Source organism: Drosophila yakuba, chromosome 2L, assembly GCF_016746365.2.
Source record: "Drosophila yakuba strain Tai18E2 chromosome 2L, Prin_Dyak_Tai18E2_2.1, whole genome shotgun sequence".
NCBI lineage: Eukaryota > Metazoa > Arthropoda > Insecta > Diptera > Drosophilidae > Drosophila > Drosophila yakuba.
Window position 1 is genome coordinate 27,630,515 of NC_052527.2, and position 17,276 is coordinate 27,647,790.

Below are 17,276 nucleotides of genomic sequence, written 5' to 3' on the forward strand. Positions count from 1 at the left end.
GAGAGGCCGTTCACGTCTACAAAAGTGAGAATATTTGGAGAGACCGTTCAGGTCTACAAATTATTGAGAACGTTTTGAAAGGCCTTTTAAGTCTACTCGAAGTGAGAAGCGGCCGTTCAGGTCTATCGATTAATGAGCCGCTCGGGACGGTAAACCGAACCAGAGAATAAACGGTAATAAGTAAGGGCTACGATAGTTAGTTAACGCTGGCTTACCCGTCTTCTCTTGAGTCCTTACCACTGGTCCTTAGCTGCTGATCCTTTCCGCTAGTTCTGCTATTCTTGATCAGGATCAATAGCCGAGTCTATCTGGCCATGTCCGTCTGCCTCTTCGTATGAACGTCGAGATCTCAGGAACTATAAAAGCTAGACAGTTGAGATTAGGCATACAGACTCCACAGACATAGACGCAGCGCAGGTTTGTTTGTTTTGTTTGTTTGATGCATGTTGCCACGCCCACTCTAACGCCCACAAACCGCCAAAAACTGTCAGTATGGAAATTTCTCCATTGCACTTCCACCAGCTAAGTAACGGGTATCAGATAGTCGGGGAAGTCGACTATAGCGTTCTCTCTTGTTTTGTCTTATATTTTCTAAATTTATTTTATGTTCTTTATTTCTGCTTACTTCATGGCTTGTCCTTTATTTTCTAAATGAATATTATGTTTTTTCATTTCCGTTTACTTCATATATATATATATATATATCTACCTATATATATATATATACCTATATATATATATTTACTTCATTATTTATTCTTACACCCGCATTCGGCGTCACAAAATTTAAAGAAATTTTAGTGAGAAATTTCAAACTATATATATATATTTTGTCTTGTTCTTTCAGCTCCCCAACGGAATTAGCAGCAATGCGGAATTACTATACTTTCGGTTTTAAGGACTCACATGTGTGCAGTTCCAGCATTGAAATGCCTTCCAAATTCATATAAATTAAGCCGTGCTTTGATTGGAAAACGATTTCGGACTTGTAAACAAGATGACTAGACTGAGGTTATCGACCCCTGTCTTAACATATACCTACAAAATAACCTAAGCCATACCTACAGTTAAATTCTCGTTTGTACCTGGGCAACATTAAGTTTCCCCAAAACTAAGATACAGTTTTTTCTATCTGCTGTTGGGTCACGCAGCCGCCAAAACTGTGCAGTAGACTAATCTCATACTCTTAATATTGTAAGCCGAAGTTGTCAGTGGTAGCAGTTGCGATGCCCATAGTGCAAACCGCTGTTCTTGCACGCATTTATCTGGACGGCGCTCTTTCCTTGTTCTCTTTGTTATCTACCTACGTTAAGCTTGGGCGCTGCATTTCGGCTGTCTGTCCCGCCAATTGTCACTTCTTCGTTTTTCGGCAAAGACTCAACTTGTGCATTTGATATCGCTCTTTGTTGGCCCTAGCTGCCGTAAACAATTCGCAAAATAAACAGTATCGGAAAATAAACAAACTTTCTTCGGCTACTTATTATTCGCAACAGCTATTGAAAAAGCTCAATAGCTAAACACTGCCAGTTCTTCTATTACAAGCCCCATAACTGATTACCCACCTACGACATTAAAAAAAGCGAGTACTCGAATTTCACAAAACCGTCTTACTTGAAAATCTCCGTAAGCTAAAGGATTAGAATCCAATCATCGTACCGAAGAGTCTTAAAACAGCAGGATCAAAAAAGCGAGCAGTGAATAAGCTGTTTTTCATTAAGTATGTTGTTGAAAGCTACGCTTCCCTCGGTTGAGTATGTTGTGTTTCGCAGCCGCCAGCAGTGGACGGCTGTGTGATAATCTTTGGCTAATTATGCGGTGAAGCTGCGAGTGAATTGAAGCTCACCTCTCCTGTACTCTATGCCTCTCTTTTGTACTTTTGAGGAGTTCCGCCGACGCGATCTTGCTTTTATAAAGATTGAGCTGCAGCACCCTCAGTGACATGGGTACTGGGCTCATCTCCATTCGACGGGTTGAGAGTCAACGTCAGGTCACCGTCCTCCTCGTCCGCCTCGTCCAGCGAAAGTCCCTGGGCGGCGTCCACGATGGTTTCCGGACCTAGGTCCTTCTCCACCTCGCCTGCCTTCAGGGTGTGGGCATTCCTATCCCCGGGATGGCGTTTTTTGAGGTTCACGCTCCCTATGCCCCACGCCATCTTCCCGTATTCCGGATAGAGGATGTCCTTCGCCTCTTTATTTATCTGGAGGACTACACTTTGGCCCCCCTCCTTGGGTGAGGGGCTGCAGAACCTTCCAGTCCGCGGTTGGAATATCTGGATTCTGTCGCTGCAACAGCTTCAGCGCCCGGTCCCCTTGGATTGCGATGGGAAAGAGAACCTTCGCCTTAGGAATGGACGGGATTAGCTTCCTGTCCCCCACCTCCAGCTGGGCCCTCTCCCACAGCGCCTCCAATGGGCAGACCGTTTGCGTCAGCCACTTTCTCGTCGGGTCATCCATGCACCGCCAGAATATAACTATAAGTATACGATCTGGCGAGAGAATCAAACATGTCGATGCTCTCAGCCGATGTCCAAAAATGCTTATAAGAGATGATACCAATCCTTATTGCATTGAAAGATGCGCAAGCACGCGACGAGGGGAACATAGCGATACAAGTCATAAGATGACTACTCTTTAAAAACAGTTGTGCTGTTCAAACAAGTAGTAAGCTAGTAGTAGTCCCTAATGAAATGTAAAGCAATCATAAGCAGTGCCCAGTCCATTTTCTTTCAGTAACTCAAATCATTTTGGCCACGCTCACAATCCTCCGTAAACTGACGGAAAATGTGTTGATTTGTTTAATATATTTGGTTTTTTCTTCAAGGTATTCTTTCTTCAGAGGTATTCAAAAATAAGATATTAAATCTTACCTTAAATTAAACTACATATATTAAATTTACTCCTAGAGTGTTTATACTTTGAAAGTTGTAGATGCATTCTTAAATTGTTTTTACTTCGCTAATAGGTATATTTGTTTTGATATACTTACTCTATGACAAATGAGCATAACAAATATGCTTGACAAGAGGATAGAATTGGAGAGCCCGTTTAGTGGGGAGAGGTTGAGAGGTCTTTCAGGTCTACCAAGGTGAAAATGATTTGAGAGGCCGTTCACGTCTACAAAAGTGAGAATATTTGGAGAGACCGTTCAGGTCTACAAATTATTGAGAACGTTTTGAAAGGCCTTTTAAGTCTACTCGAAGTGAGAAGCGGCCGTTCAGGTCTATCGATTAATGAGCCGCTCGGGACGGTAAACCGAACCAGAGAATAAACGGTAATAAGTAAGGGCTACGATAGTTAGTTAACGCTGGCTTACCCGTCTTCTCTTGAGTCCTTACCACTGGTCCTTAGCTGCTGATCCTTTCCGCTAGTTCTGCTATTCTTAATCAGGATCAATAGCCGAGTCTATCTGGCCATGTCCGTCTGCCTCTTCGTATGAACGTCGAGATCTCAGGAACTATAAAAGCTAGACAGTTGAGATTAGGCATACAGACTCCACAGACATAGACGCAGCGCAGGTTTGTTTGTTTGATGCATGTTGCCACGCCCACTCTAACGCCCACAAACCGCCAAAAACTGTCAGTATGGAAATTTCTCCATTGCACTTCCACCAGCTAAGTAACGGGTATCAGATAGTCGGGGAAGTCGACTATAGCGTTCTCTCTTGTTTTGTCTTATATTTTCTAAATTTATTTTATGTTCTTTATTTCTGCTTACTTCATGGCTTGTCCTTTATTTTCTAAATGAATATTATGTTTTTTCATTTCCGTTTACTTCATATATATATATATATATATCTACCTATATATATATATATACCTATATATATATATTTACTTCATTATTTATTCTTACATCCGCATTCGGCGTCACAAAATTTAAAGAAATTTTAGTGAGAAATTTCAAACTATATATATATATTTTGTCTTGTTCTTTCAGCTCCCCAACGGAATTAGCAGCAATGCGGAATTACTATACTTTCGGTTTTAAGGACTCACATGTGTGCAGTTCCAGCATTGAAATGCCTTCCAAATTCATATAAATTAAGCCGTGCTTTGATTGGAAAACGATTTCGGACTTGTAAACAAGATGACTAGACTGAGGTTATCGACCCCTGTCTTAACATATACCTACAAAATAACCTAAGCCATACCTACAGTTAAATTCTCGTTTGTACCTGGGCAACATTAAGTTTCCCCAAAACTAAGATACAGTTTTTTCTATCTGCTGTTGGGTCATGCAGCCGCCAAAACTGTGCAGTAGACTAATCTCATACTCTTAATATTGTAAGCCGAAGTTGTCAGTGGTAGCAGTTGCGATGCCCATAGTGCAAACCACTTGCACGCATTTATCTGGACGGCGCTCTTTCCTTGTTCTCTTTGTTATCTACCTACGTTAAGCTTGGGCGCTGCATTTCGGATGTCTGTCCCGCCAATTGTCACTTCTTCGTTTTTCGGCAAAGACTCAACTTGTGCATTTGATATCGCTCTTTGTTGGCCCTAGCTGCCGTAAACAATTCGCAAAATAAACAGTATCGGAAAATAAACAAACTTTCTTCGGCTACTTATTATTCGCAACAGCTATTGAAAAAGCTCAATAGCTAAACACTGCCAGTTCTTCTATTACAAGCCCCATAACTGATTACCCACCTACGACATTAAAAAAAGCGAGTACTCGAATTTCACAAAACCGTCTTACTTGAAAATCTCCGTAAGCTAAAGGATTAGAATCCAATCATCGTACCGAAGAGTCTTAAAACAGCAGGATCAAAAAAGCGAGCAGTGAATAAGCTGTTTTTCATTAAGTATGTTGTTGAAAGCTACGCTTCCCTCGGTTGAGTATGTTGTGTTTCGCAGCCGCCAGCAGTGGACGGCTGTGTGATAATCTTTGGCTAATTATGCGGTGAAGCTGCGAGAGAATTGAAGCTCACCTCTCCTGTACTCTATGCCTCTCTTTTGTACTCACGCGCCTGCACTTTGGCTTAGCGTTCTGCAATTAGTCGCTCATAATCACTCGCTTTCGTATTTTATGCATATGTGGATCGATGCCAAATTACGTTCGAACCAGAAAATAAATAATAATCTTTTAAAATGCTGCCAACAAAAGTTTCATTTCGCAAAAAAAGAAAAGCTTTTAATTAACATTTATATCAATTTTATATATAAAAACCAGAGAAAACGCTATAGTTGAAAATTTACAAGACTAACATAAATGTGAAAAAATATCGAAACATTTTTCAGAAGTGCGGGCGATGCAGTTTTGGTCGGTTTGTTGGCATTAGGGTGGGCGTGGTGGACAGTTTTTCTGCAGATCGATAGAAATTTACAATACTAATAAAAAAATTCAAAAATATCAAATTATTTTTTAGTTTGGGCGTGGCAGCTTTGGGCGGTTTGTGGGCGTTATGTCACTGGAGTCTGCATGCTGAGTCTCAACTTTCTAGCTTTTATAGTTCCCGAGATGTCGACGTTCATACGGACGGACATGGCCAGATCGACTCGGCTATCGATCCTGATCAAGACTATATATACTTTTTATGGTCGGAAACGCTTCCTTCTGCTTGTCACATACTTTTCAACGAATCTAGTATACCCTATTACTCTACGAGTAACGGGTAAAAAAATAAAATAATTGTATCAATAAATTATTTATAAATAAAATAGGTATAAATATTGCATTATACTATAAAAATAACACAAGATGTATATATATATATATATATATATGTATATATACTATAAATAAAATATATAAATAAATTAAATTGAAAATAAAGTATATATAATATATATATGTTTTGAATTATAATATTATTACTTATTAGTAATAGTATTAGTAATATATATAATATATATATGTTTATATTTTAATATTATTACTTATTAGTAATAGACAAATATAGACGGCCAATAATAGTGACATTACGATTTAAAACTGTACATTTAAATGTTGAGTATTGCATTTCTTTGTATGTATATGTAAGTAAAACCGAAAATAACAATTGTGAGTTTTGTAAAAATGTGTGCTTTATAATAGGTTATTGCATGTCCTATAAATATATACCTATGAATATACCTACTATAAAAATATACTTGCGTTTAATCTTGTAAAAATAATTAATATTTATCTCTTATAAATCATTTCAATAATTTAACATTATTAAGATGTTAAAATTGTAATGAGCTATTTTACTAGTAAAAGTTATATTTTTAATATACAAAAATAAATATCAATATAAACAATAATTAACTGCACATGCAGTTTTACGAATAAAATTACTAATATTTGATAGTAGAAAACTAGATTCTTATTGATTGTGATTACAAAATATGATATCAGTTATTAAATCAAATAATTACCTTCCCTACATTGGAAACTCCTAATTAAAAATATTATACCTTTTGAAAGGGAACATATATATACTTATGCGTTTTCTATACAATGCACGTATGTATACATAATGTTTAGATACATACAATGTAAATAATGTTGCCAAAGTGTACGACTTTTGGCAAGAGGTTTAGCAAATTTAGTTAGTCTAAAGTAAGCTATTCCGAAGGTAAGGAGCTCATATTTACTATTCAAGAAATTTGTTATCTAAAACCACTATTTATAGAAACTAAAAAATTTGATTTATTTATAAACTTATATTAGTTTAGATATAGAACCATATGTATATATGTATATAGTAATGGTGTCCATATATATAATATTTCTAGCTATATCAATTTTATGAAGATAAGCTCAAAACAACTACCGTCATAATGGCTTATTCCTGGGATAACCGTGTCGATTTTGTCGTTCGGTATATGTATGGTAAGTAGAAAAGGCTGTAGGTTATATACAAATCTATTGTTAAATTTTAATGTCGTAAAAACCAACTTAATTTAAAAAAAAATAGGAGCTTATAGACCCTACCAGTTAAAACATAAAGTCACGAATTTTTATACATATCGTAATATCTATCCTGCGGAGGATAAATAATGACGTTATTATATCAAAAGAAAATGGCAAAATGTATATTTTTCTTTTAATTTTATTAAAATGTGACGACTATATCATTAAAAATCAAAGTCAGCCCGCTCCGAGGCACTATGGGAAATTTGACCCCTTTTTCTGGCCAAAACCCATTTTCTGAAAGTCGAAATATTACAATAATATTTAGTGTACGCATTCATAATTGAACAATCTTTAGTGCTGCGTACTAGAAATTTAAATAGATGGCGCCACAACAAAGAAATCAGGTGTTTAAAACAGCTGTTGCGCGTACACAAAACAACAATCTGCAACATTAAGTTTTTCTTTCGTTACAAAAGTTCTATTATCTTTGGAACCAAAGCGTTAATTTCCATTCTGTAAAAAGTATTTTATTCAGTGGGCCTTCTATTAGGCGTTTGCTACATTCAATAGAAAAAAAAAAAAACTAGTGTTGTCCCAGTAATTTAGTAAAAATCTTAGTTGCTTTACAAAAGTATTTTTTTTTATAATGCCTAACTTTGAATAGAGATTTAAAGTGATTGCAGCAGATTGCATCAATGAAATATACCTCATGTTGTAGCTTATTTAATTCTTGTTCAGATTATTGTAATTTTAAAAACCACTTTTACCGATTTTGGGAGAATTTATAGATTTTAGACTTAACCCTACTTTTCCAAATTCAGAGTAATCTCATGCTAAACAGGAGTTAAACAAGGCGGTTGCTGAATTGTTTTGTTATTTTAATTAGTACTATTGTTGTTAAATTCTGTAAAATAATTAAGTATATAAACTCTATCACGAAATCAGTTCTTTTTGCTGAGATTAGAAAAAGCATACAAAATGAGAGAAAGCCTTTACGAAAATTAATAATATAAATATAAGGGACTGTGCCACGCCCCCAGTTTTTAGGGTAAGTTTAGATATGGTCTAGTGCAAATTAATGCAAAAAAAAAAATTAAATATCTTTATTCGTTTTGGAGTTATAAATTACAAAAAATAGAAAGGGCGGTGCCACGCCCACAATTTTTGGTACCATAAAAGATATGGACTAGTGTAACCCCATACAAAAAACACCAATTGAATATCTCTCCCCGTTCTGGAGTTATTAATTTAGGCCAGAAAAAGTGGTCAAATTTCCCATAGTGCGAGGTGATTGGAGTGCCAACTTAGATTGGAGTGGTCAGTGAAACCGGGATGCAAGACTTATATGGCTTATTTCGTAGATACTGTTTTATTAAAAATTAAACCAGCAAAAAAATAATGAAATGTAAAACAAAAAAAATCAATAGTATGGATGTGTGGGCTTATAGGTGGAGCAAAAATTTTTAGCATATCGATAGAATGTGGAAAAACATAAAATAAAACAAAAGAGAACGCTATAGTCGAGTTCCCTGACTATCTGATACCCGTTACTCAGCTAGTGGAAGGGAGAAGGAGAGTCTTAAACACAGTTTTTGGCGGTTTGTGGGCGTTAGAGTGGGCGTGGCAACGTTAATCGACAAACTTGCGCTGCGTCTATGTCTCTGGAGTCTGTATGCTTAATCTCAACTTTCTAGCTTTTGTAGTTCCTGAGATCACAGCGTTCATACGGACGGACAGACAGACAGACATACGGACAGACGGAATGGTCATATCGACTCGGCTATTGGTCCTGATCAAGAATATATATACTTTATATGGTCGGAAACCCTTCCTTCTGCCTGTTACATACTTTTCAACGAATCTAGTACACCCTTTTATTCTACGAGTAACGGGTATAATTACAAAATTTCTACGCATTTTTCAAAAGCGTAGGCGAGGCTCTGGGCGTTAGAGTGGTCGTGGCAAACATCTCATACCGATAAAAACTTAAAAGACACATAGGAAAATTAAAAAATTTCGACACATATTTATACCCCTTTTTTATCAAAAGTAAAGGAACGCAGACTTCCTTTCTACACTTTTCAATTATTATCCAAGTGTTCCTATGATTGATTTAGCCGTCTGATTTTTATCTAAAAAAAAGTAGATTTTATATTATTAAATATTTGGTGTAACCCAAACGTAAGAACATACTTTAATATTTTTTTATTATATTATATTTTTTATGGAATCTTTATAACATAGAGCAAAGAAAACAATTCTAGTTTTCTTAGATATAAATTGCCCGTCCGTTTGACGGTTTAAATAGAACACGTTGTCAATGATGTCCCTACCAATAAATATTTGTATTTATATTCATATAAATGAGAACATTATTTTAGTTATATAATGGATTTGAATAAAATTCATTGGAGTTGGAGAGCGGGAAATTGGCGAACGCACTGCTATCCGGCCACTGGTCTTCCTCTGCTGTTTTGATATTTATGATGAGAGAAACTTTCCTCCTTTAACTATGTGAACTTATAGAGTAATAATAATGACATAGTAACGACGTCGGTCGGACTTAATACTGGAGAGCTTTTGAAGATTGTAATGCACAGCTAAAGCTAAAAAATAACACTTGCAGCGGCCCCGGCTGCGTTTGCCGACTGCGCACGATTTTCCGGCCCAATGCAGGGTCAGCACGTCGGTGTTATGCTTCGCACACTGAGCCAACTGTTCTAGTACGATGACTTGTGTTAACTACTCCTGCCCTCGGCCGATCCAAATTCATCCGTTCATTCCTTTTAGTTGGATTGTAGATCTTCGTGCTACGATGAACTTTAGGCAAATCAATGCTGCTGCGATATATACATATCACGCGCTGTAAATTGTTAGTGTCGGCTTCTTTCTTAAACTCTTTAATAAACTTTTGGTTACGATCACTTAAGATGGTTAAAATATGGGAGGATTAGAATATCTCCGTTGGTGGTGATATTCAATGGTAGGGAACTTGCCACCCCTGGAACTCTCACACTTCTGCGTGTCGTTTCCTGGCGCTTGTGCTTTCGATTGAAAGTCGGCAAAAGGGAGCTGCTGGCGATAGGATGCAGTGTTTTAATTACCTTGATTTCTTATACACACCATGATATATTATCGGCTATTTGCAGCAAAACTCCTTTGCAAGTGGCTGGGAAAGAAGTGACCTTCCTACAATATAATTTAACACTGAGGAATTTAATAAAACAGTGAATCATGTTAGAGGATCGTAGTATTTTACGGTCGATGGGCTCTTTCAGTCAAACTGCGTGGTCCAAGATATTTGAACTAACAATATTACGTTTTGCCAGGGCTACAGCCAAAATTAAATTTTGAAACTCCATTATCAGCATTCTATTCGTAGCAGGCAGCGTCCCATTTGCAAAATTTGATTTAATTGGTTGATCTGAATTGGTATTTTGGTATTAATTTTAATTGTATCTCTATTTGTATTTTAACTGTATCAACTTCCACTCTGCAAAACTACCACCGCTACCACCTTTAGCATTGAGCCCAGAACGTCAAAGTTCATTGATTTTCTGTGGTGATCCATTAACGCGCATTTATTCTAAAGGAATTCTCCATCTATGATAGGGTTATACTTCATTTGGAAATTGTCAGTGGTGTATGCTAACAACAAAGACAGTGAGAAGAGGATGAAAATTCTACACCTGTGAACACTTAATGTCGTTTTTTCTTGTTCGCTGAGGTTTGTCCCATCATTAATTAAATTTAACCTAAGCTAAAACATTTCTAAATAGAAGTTGGCCTAATGGCTTACAGGAGAAAGTAATAATAAAAAAAATTAAAATTAAGCGAACGAGTCACTTTAAGTTGTCCTTGTGGACCCTTCTCCCTATAATAAGGACAGTGGGCCTCCGGTTCTACTTGTACGCCATTTGCCTTACACAAGGGAATGATTTTAGCCTTCTATTAGTTTTTCCTAAACTTTATCTTCCACTTTAAAGACTTTGTTTTGCCGAAATGCATTCTATTTGGTACTTCCAGCGTCTTGGACACTTTTATTTTTTTCAGCAATCCGTTCTTGTGAGTCCGTGCATTCTTGAATCGCGTTGACTGGCCTTTTATCGGTGACCGAATGTAATGATTTGTTATATTTGGTGGTGGCTAACAAGATTATCCTTTATCGATGACCGAGGGTATTGATTTGTTATATTTGGTGGTGGCTAACAAGATTATCTTCACAGTATGCCGATGTCGATTTTTGGGCACCTGGAAGGTTCTAGTGTGAAAACTTGCCCGTTTGAAATACTGACGACAAAATGGTTGTCTAGAATGGTCGTGATCGTGTGCAATTTCAACGATGTCTCGTTGTCGCAGTAAATCACTTTGGCCTTTCGGAAAACCTGTAGCAAGGCCTGTTTAAAACATTCGTTGGGGTTCCCCGACTATCAGATACCCTCAGCTAGTAGACTTCGCTATTGATCCTGATCAAGAATATATAAACACTATTGGGTGGGAACCGCTTCCCTTTAACCGTTAAATGTATTTAATGAATCTAGTACTCTTTTACTCCACCAGTAACGGGTAAAAAAATAACAGAATCTGACAATTTAACCAATCTGAATTTTTAAACATTGAATCTGAAGTAAATAACGATTTAACATTTTAACATTGCTGAATCCGCCTTTTGAGAGCATTATTCGTTTTCCACACGTCTGTAATTGGACAAGAAACTTTGACAGCCTTTTTTATGTCGTCCATACTAGCCATAAGCCCCTATGTAGCCTTTATTCAAGTGCCAGGGTGTGGGTTAGCTAATTACACAGGATATTCTTAGCCCGGAAATGTAGCTACTATGCTACAGTAAGCTACCAATCTCAGTTTTTGTTACATTTTTAACAGATTTTAACATTGCTTCATGAACTTTTTGAAAGCATTTAAAATATTTCTTTGTCTTCAACACGTTTGTAACTGGACAAGTAAATCTTTTATCTTTTATAAATCGTCCACAGCAACTACGGCAAATATGGCCTTAACCTGGCGTTTTTCTAATAATTCTAATAATTTCAGACGCGTTTTAAAAAGCTATCAAAGCAAGCCGAATTCAGAGAAATCTAAAAATGGTACTCTGTTGAAAGACACTAGCCACTGTCAGTGTTATACCCGTTTCTCGTAGAGTAAAAGGGTATACTAGATTCGTTGAAAAGTATGTAACAGGCAGAAGGAAGCGTTTTCAACCATATAAAGAGTATATATTCTTGATCAGGATCGTCTTTCTGTCCGTCAATCCGTCTGTCTGTACGTCCGTATGAACGCTGAGATCTCAGGAACTACAAAAGCTAGAAAGATTAGGCATACAGACTCCAGGGGCATAGACGCAGCGCAAGTTTGTCGATTCATGTTGCCACGCCCACTCAAACGCCCACAAATCGCCCAAAACTGCCACGCCCACACTTTTGAAAAAGGTTTTGATATTTTTTCATTTTTGTATTAGTCTTATAAATTTTTATCGATTTGCCAAAAAACTTTTTGCCACGCCCACTCTAACGCCCACAAACCGCAAAAAACTGTCAGTGTTGAAGGCTCTTCTTCGCACTTCCACTAGCTGAGTAACGGGTATCAGATAGTCGGGGAACTCTACTATAGCGTTCTCTTTTGTTTTTGTTTGCCAATTTATTAATTTATTTATAGCATGTAAAATCATTTTTAGTATATATTATAAAAAATATGGTTATTAAATTATAATTTTTTTTAGATATTGACAACAATGGATTTCTGGACCAAAACGATTTTCTTTGTATGGCAGTAAGAGCATGTGTCGTTGAAGGAAAAGGTGATTGCAGCACTGCTCGATTGGATGATTATAAAAAGCTAATGACAAATTTATGGGAAGAAATCTCTGCTATTGCTGACGATGATAAGGTATTTTTGAAATTTATGGCTTTGTAACCGATGTTAAAATTACGAATTAAGTTTGCACCCTTCACCGGTTATCGGAAGCTTATTTATATTAAACATTAAAGAAGGAACACTGCGCCAGTCAAATACCATTTGTAAACCGTTTTTTACCGTGTTACTCGTACAGTAAAAGGGTACACTACAGAACAGAAGAAAGCGACCAATGTACAGATATACAACCATACAGATATCCGACCATATAAAGTATATATATTCTTGATCAGGATCTATAGCCGAGTCGGTCTGGCCATGTCGGTCTATCCGTCCGCATGAACGTTGAGATCTCAGGAACTATAAAAGCTAGAACATTGAGCCACAAAAGACTGCTGCACCAAGACTTTTTAAAATCTGTTTACTTTATGATTAGGCTAGAATTTTTTTTATTGATATGCTAAAAAACTTTCGGACCTGCCCACTCTAAAGCCCACAAACAGGCTAAAACTGCCAGGCCCACACTTTTGAAAAATGTTTTGATATTTTTTCCATTTTTGTTAATCTTGTAAATTTGTGTCGATTTGCCAAAACACTTTTTGGCACGCCCACTCTAACACCCACAAACCGTCAAATACGTTCAGTGTTGAAATTTATCTTCGCACATTCACTAGCTGAGTAATGGGTATCAGATAGTCGAGGAACTCGTCTATAGCGTTCTCTCTTGTTTTATACTTGAATTGTCGAAAAGTTTATACAGGTATATATTGCGAGTGCGTAACCTGACGTGGAGTTCAAGCCACTCCAGGCCAGTCTGCACCTAATTTTTATAAGTATTGTCTGAAGAGGGTCGCGACATGACACCATTTTTATTCTTATTTGTCTGGCCAATTTCTATGGGTATCCCAAACACATTTTGTCACGCCCACTCTTACACTCTTCGGACTCAGTTCCCGAAAATCGTTGTTTGATATTTTCTTTTCATTTTATAAATTGGTTTTAAAATTTTTTTGGATATGCTAAAAAAATGTTAAAATTTCTCTATCTATCTAGTAGTTGAGGAACTTGACTTAAGCGCTCCCTATGGTATGGAGGTAGTATATATGTATAGTATTATGAAAGAAAGTGGCGTTCATGTAAAATTTTGGAAAGTATTTAAGTATCTTTATCAAAAACAGTAAGACAACGGACTTAATGCAAACGAAGTTTAGTTTTTGTTAGTTAAGGAAGTATTTGTTTAAACAGCTGCTAAAAATGTTTCATATAAAATGTTTTCTTCTTCATTTTTAATTTTTAATATTTTTCTAGGATGGCAAAATATCCAATCAAGAGTTTAAAGATGCTGTAAAAAAAACATGTGTGGGTAAAAAGTACGAAGAATTTCCACAGGTAAGACATATATCTATCCTTTTATTTGTTTAATCTTTTGTACCTGATGCGAATAGTAACATCGATTAAGGAGGTATATCAATTTTTATACCCGTTAGTCGTATAGTAAAAGGGTATAGTAGATTCGTTGAAAAGTATGTAACAGGCAGAAGGAAGCGTTTTCGACCATATTGAGTGTATATATTGTTGATCAGGATCAATAGCCGAGTCGATCCTGCCATGTTCGTCTGTTCGTCGGTCTGCCGTTGGTCCGTCTGTTCGTCCATCTGTCCGTCCGTCTGTCCGTCCGTATGAACGATCTATGATCTCAGGAACTACAAAAGCTAGAAAGATTGAGATTAAGCATACAGACTCCAGAGACATAGACGCAGCGCAAGTTTGTCGATTCATGTTGCCACGCCCACTCTAACGCCCACAAATCGCCCAAAACTGCCACGCCCACACTTTTGAAAAATGTTTTGATATTATTTCATTTTTGTATTGGTCTTGTAAATTTATATCGATTTGCCAAAAAACGTTTTATCACGCCCCCTCGAATGCCCACAAACCGTCAAAAACTGTCAGTGTTAAAGACTCCTTCGCACTTCTACTAGCTGAGTAACGGGTATCAGATAGTCGGGGAACTCGACTATAGCGTTCTCTCTTGTTTTCTTCTTAAATTAAGTAGAAATATATTTTTGTCAGTCTAGCTATCTGAGTATACTTATCCACATCCGTTTGAACGTTTATTGTTCGTAAAAAATGTTTGTATCAAATTCAGGGTACATACAGGATTGTTGTGTAATTGTGGAGATCCTCTGTGAAAGGTTCAATACTTTACATTCTATGATCTCTAGTGTCCGAATAGTGTATGTGATAGCTCCAAAAGTTTTTAGGATCAGCCTTCTGTACTGTTAAGGAGAATTCTTTAGATAGTATTTCACAATAAAACAGTCAAAATGTGGAAAGCAGTATAAATACATGTGTAGTTTAAATATAACATAAAATGTTTACTCCTATTATGTCTTTCTAATGCAATGACACATTTTCCGATAAGTTTATCCACTGCTAGCTTATATTGGCTGATCTCCGTTTTTGTAACATCCTGCTTTTACATAAGCTCGGATCGAGTGAATTTAAAATCTGTGTTTGTCTAATCACTGCAGTGGAACTTAATTTAAGATGTCCCGATAGTGTTTTAGAAGGTCCTTTCGTTAACGTTAAAGCCGATGTCTCGATAATGTTCCAATGACAATGCTAAGGCCGTAATTATAGGCGTACTTCATGTTTGCAGACACTTACGGTAGTATGATTAATTCAAAATGCTTTTTTGAAGCGTTACAATTGTTTAGCTTTGCTTTGTTTATTGAAGCCTCTTATTATAAGACTTACAATAAGTACTTAACTAACTACTTAGCTAACAGTTATTATTGCAACTGATATGAGTTTGTATGGCCCTAATAATTAACGTTGGGTTGGCATATGATTTCGACGAAGTCGGGTTCGGCTAGATAGCCGTGTTAAGTCTCTCGCAAGCCTGTTCGGATGGGCACGTAGTTTGTTGCGATATTTTTCCATTTGTTAGGCTATTTCATCTCTGACCTGAAGTATGAATAAAGCCCTCTGTAAGTTATCACTTTGAACGTACCACGTTGCGCCGGTGATGGTTCTCCAGATTTTCGTTGGATGATTCGCGTTCCCCCATAGCCGGGAGCCATAGGTCCAGGTCGGTTTTAGGACGGAGTTGTAGAGTAAGACCTTATATTCTAGTCTTAGGTGAGAGCGTATACTAAGAAGCCAATGTAGATTATTGGCCTTTAGTTTGAGGTGTGTTATTTTTGCCTCGATGTGTCTACGCCAAGTGAGTCGATTCAAGATGAATACCTAGATACGTAACTTCATTTGATTTTGGAATAACAGTGTTATTTAGTATGAGCGACGGGCAATCTTGTCTGTTGAGGGTAAAAGTTACGTGTTTACATTTCTGTTCATTGACTTTTATTCACCAGTCAGATAGCCATTTCTCAATATGTGCCAGGTAGTGTGGAAGTTGTGCAGCAGCTTGCCGTGGATATTTAGACCGGCTCAGGATTGCAGTGACATCGACAAATGTAGATATTGTTAGCTGCCTCGATGTTGGTATATCGACTGTATATAGTAGATATAGTGTTGGGCCAAGTACGCTGCCTTGAGGAATTCCAGCTTCTATGATGTGGTCTTCAGACGTAACAGTGCCGCATCTAACTGAGAACACTTTATTTTGCAGGTACGACTTTAAAAGCTTATGAGTGCATTCAGGGAGTGTTGACTTAATTTTATCCATTAGGCCATCTAACCAGACTCTGTCAAATGCTTGGGCCACTTCGAGAAAAATGGCAGTGCAGTACTCTCTCTTTTCGAATGCAGTAGGAATTTCAGTTGTGATTCGATTGACTTGTTCGATTGTTCCATGTTTCTTATGAAAACCGAATTTATGCTCCGGTATTTTGTTAAAGGTTCGCAGATAGGGAAAGAACAAAGATCAGCAAACATTTACGAAGACGTTATGGTAGTAAACTTATAGGTCTTTATGATGATGGGACTTTATGATGCTTTCCCGGTTTTGGTATCTTAATGATGATCGACTTTTTCCATAACGAAGGGAAATGACCAATTCTATTTATTGCATTGAAGAGTTGGCAAATAGTTTAGACGGCGAAAAATAGAAGTTCGATGATCGTCTTAAGTGTTATTAGATCGCTTCCGGTGCTTTTATTAGGTTTTTTTTCTCGCGCGAGTATAACGGTTACACCTCTCTCCCAACCGACCGAGGGGCGCTGCCATGTATCGTACGGCTCCAATCGAGGAAAGATAGACGCGATATAGAAGACAGTAAAGAACGAGGAAATATATGTATATACTAGTAAAATCTAAGAATTTGTTAAATACGTTAAAGCGATCTAGCTTTAAGAACGGCAGAGAGTCAGAATTAGAGATAATAGGATAGAATCTATTATAGTCAGAACATAATACTCTGTAGGGATCATGCAACTCATAATTAGATCTACATTGATTTAAAATTAGGGATACGGGACTATCCACTTCACCACGAATAAGGTTAAAAATAAAGACTGTTCCAAGCATCGTTCTACGGTTAGGTAAGGAGGGTAAGTTAATTAACATTAATCTACTTGAATAAGGAGCTAATCTAAGGTTTGCATC

General features: G+C 37.0%; 1 protein-coding gene across 3 annotated transcripts in view; it reads left to right on the forward strand.

Moving 5' to 3' along the window:
* Positions 1-6,462: 6,462 nt before the first annotated feature.
* Positions 6,463-17,276, forward strand: part of LOC6539076 (sarcoplasmic calcium-binding protein, beta chain) — a 30,079-nt gene continuing 19,265 nt past the window's right edge. Inside the window, exons 1-4 of one of the 3 annotated variants that reach the window (XM_039370345.1) lie at positions 6,463-6,555; positions 6,716-6,812; positions 12,574-12,740; positions 14,016-14,096. In XM_039370345.1, coding sequence (XP_039226279.1) covers positions 6,761-6,812; positions 12,574-12,740; positions 14,016-14,096 — 300 coding nt within the window. In that variant the 5' untranslated portion in view covers positions 6,463-6,555; positions 6,716-6,760. The remainder of the gene's footprint in view (positions 6,556-6,715; positions 6,813-12,573; positions 12,741-14,015; positions 14,097-17,276) is intronic. The other 2 variants (XM_015189840.3, XM_002085945.4) reach the window with 2 other exon arrangements.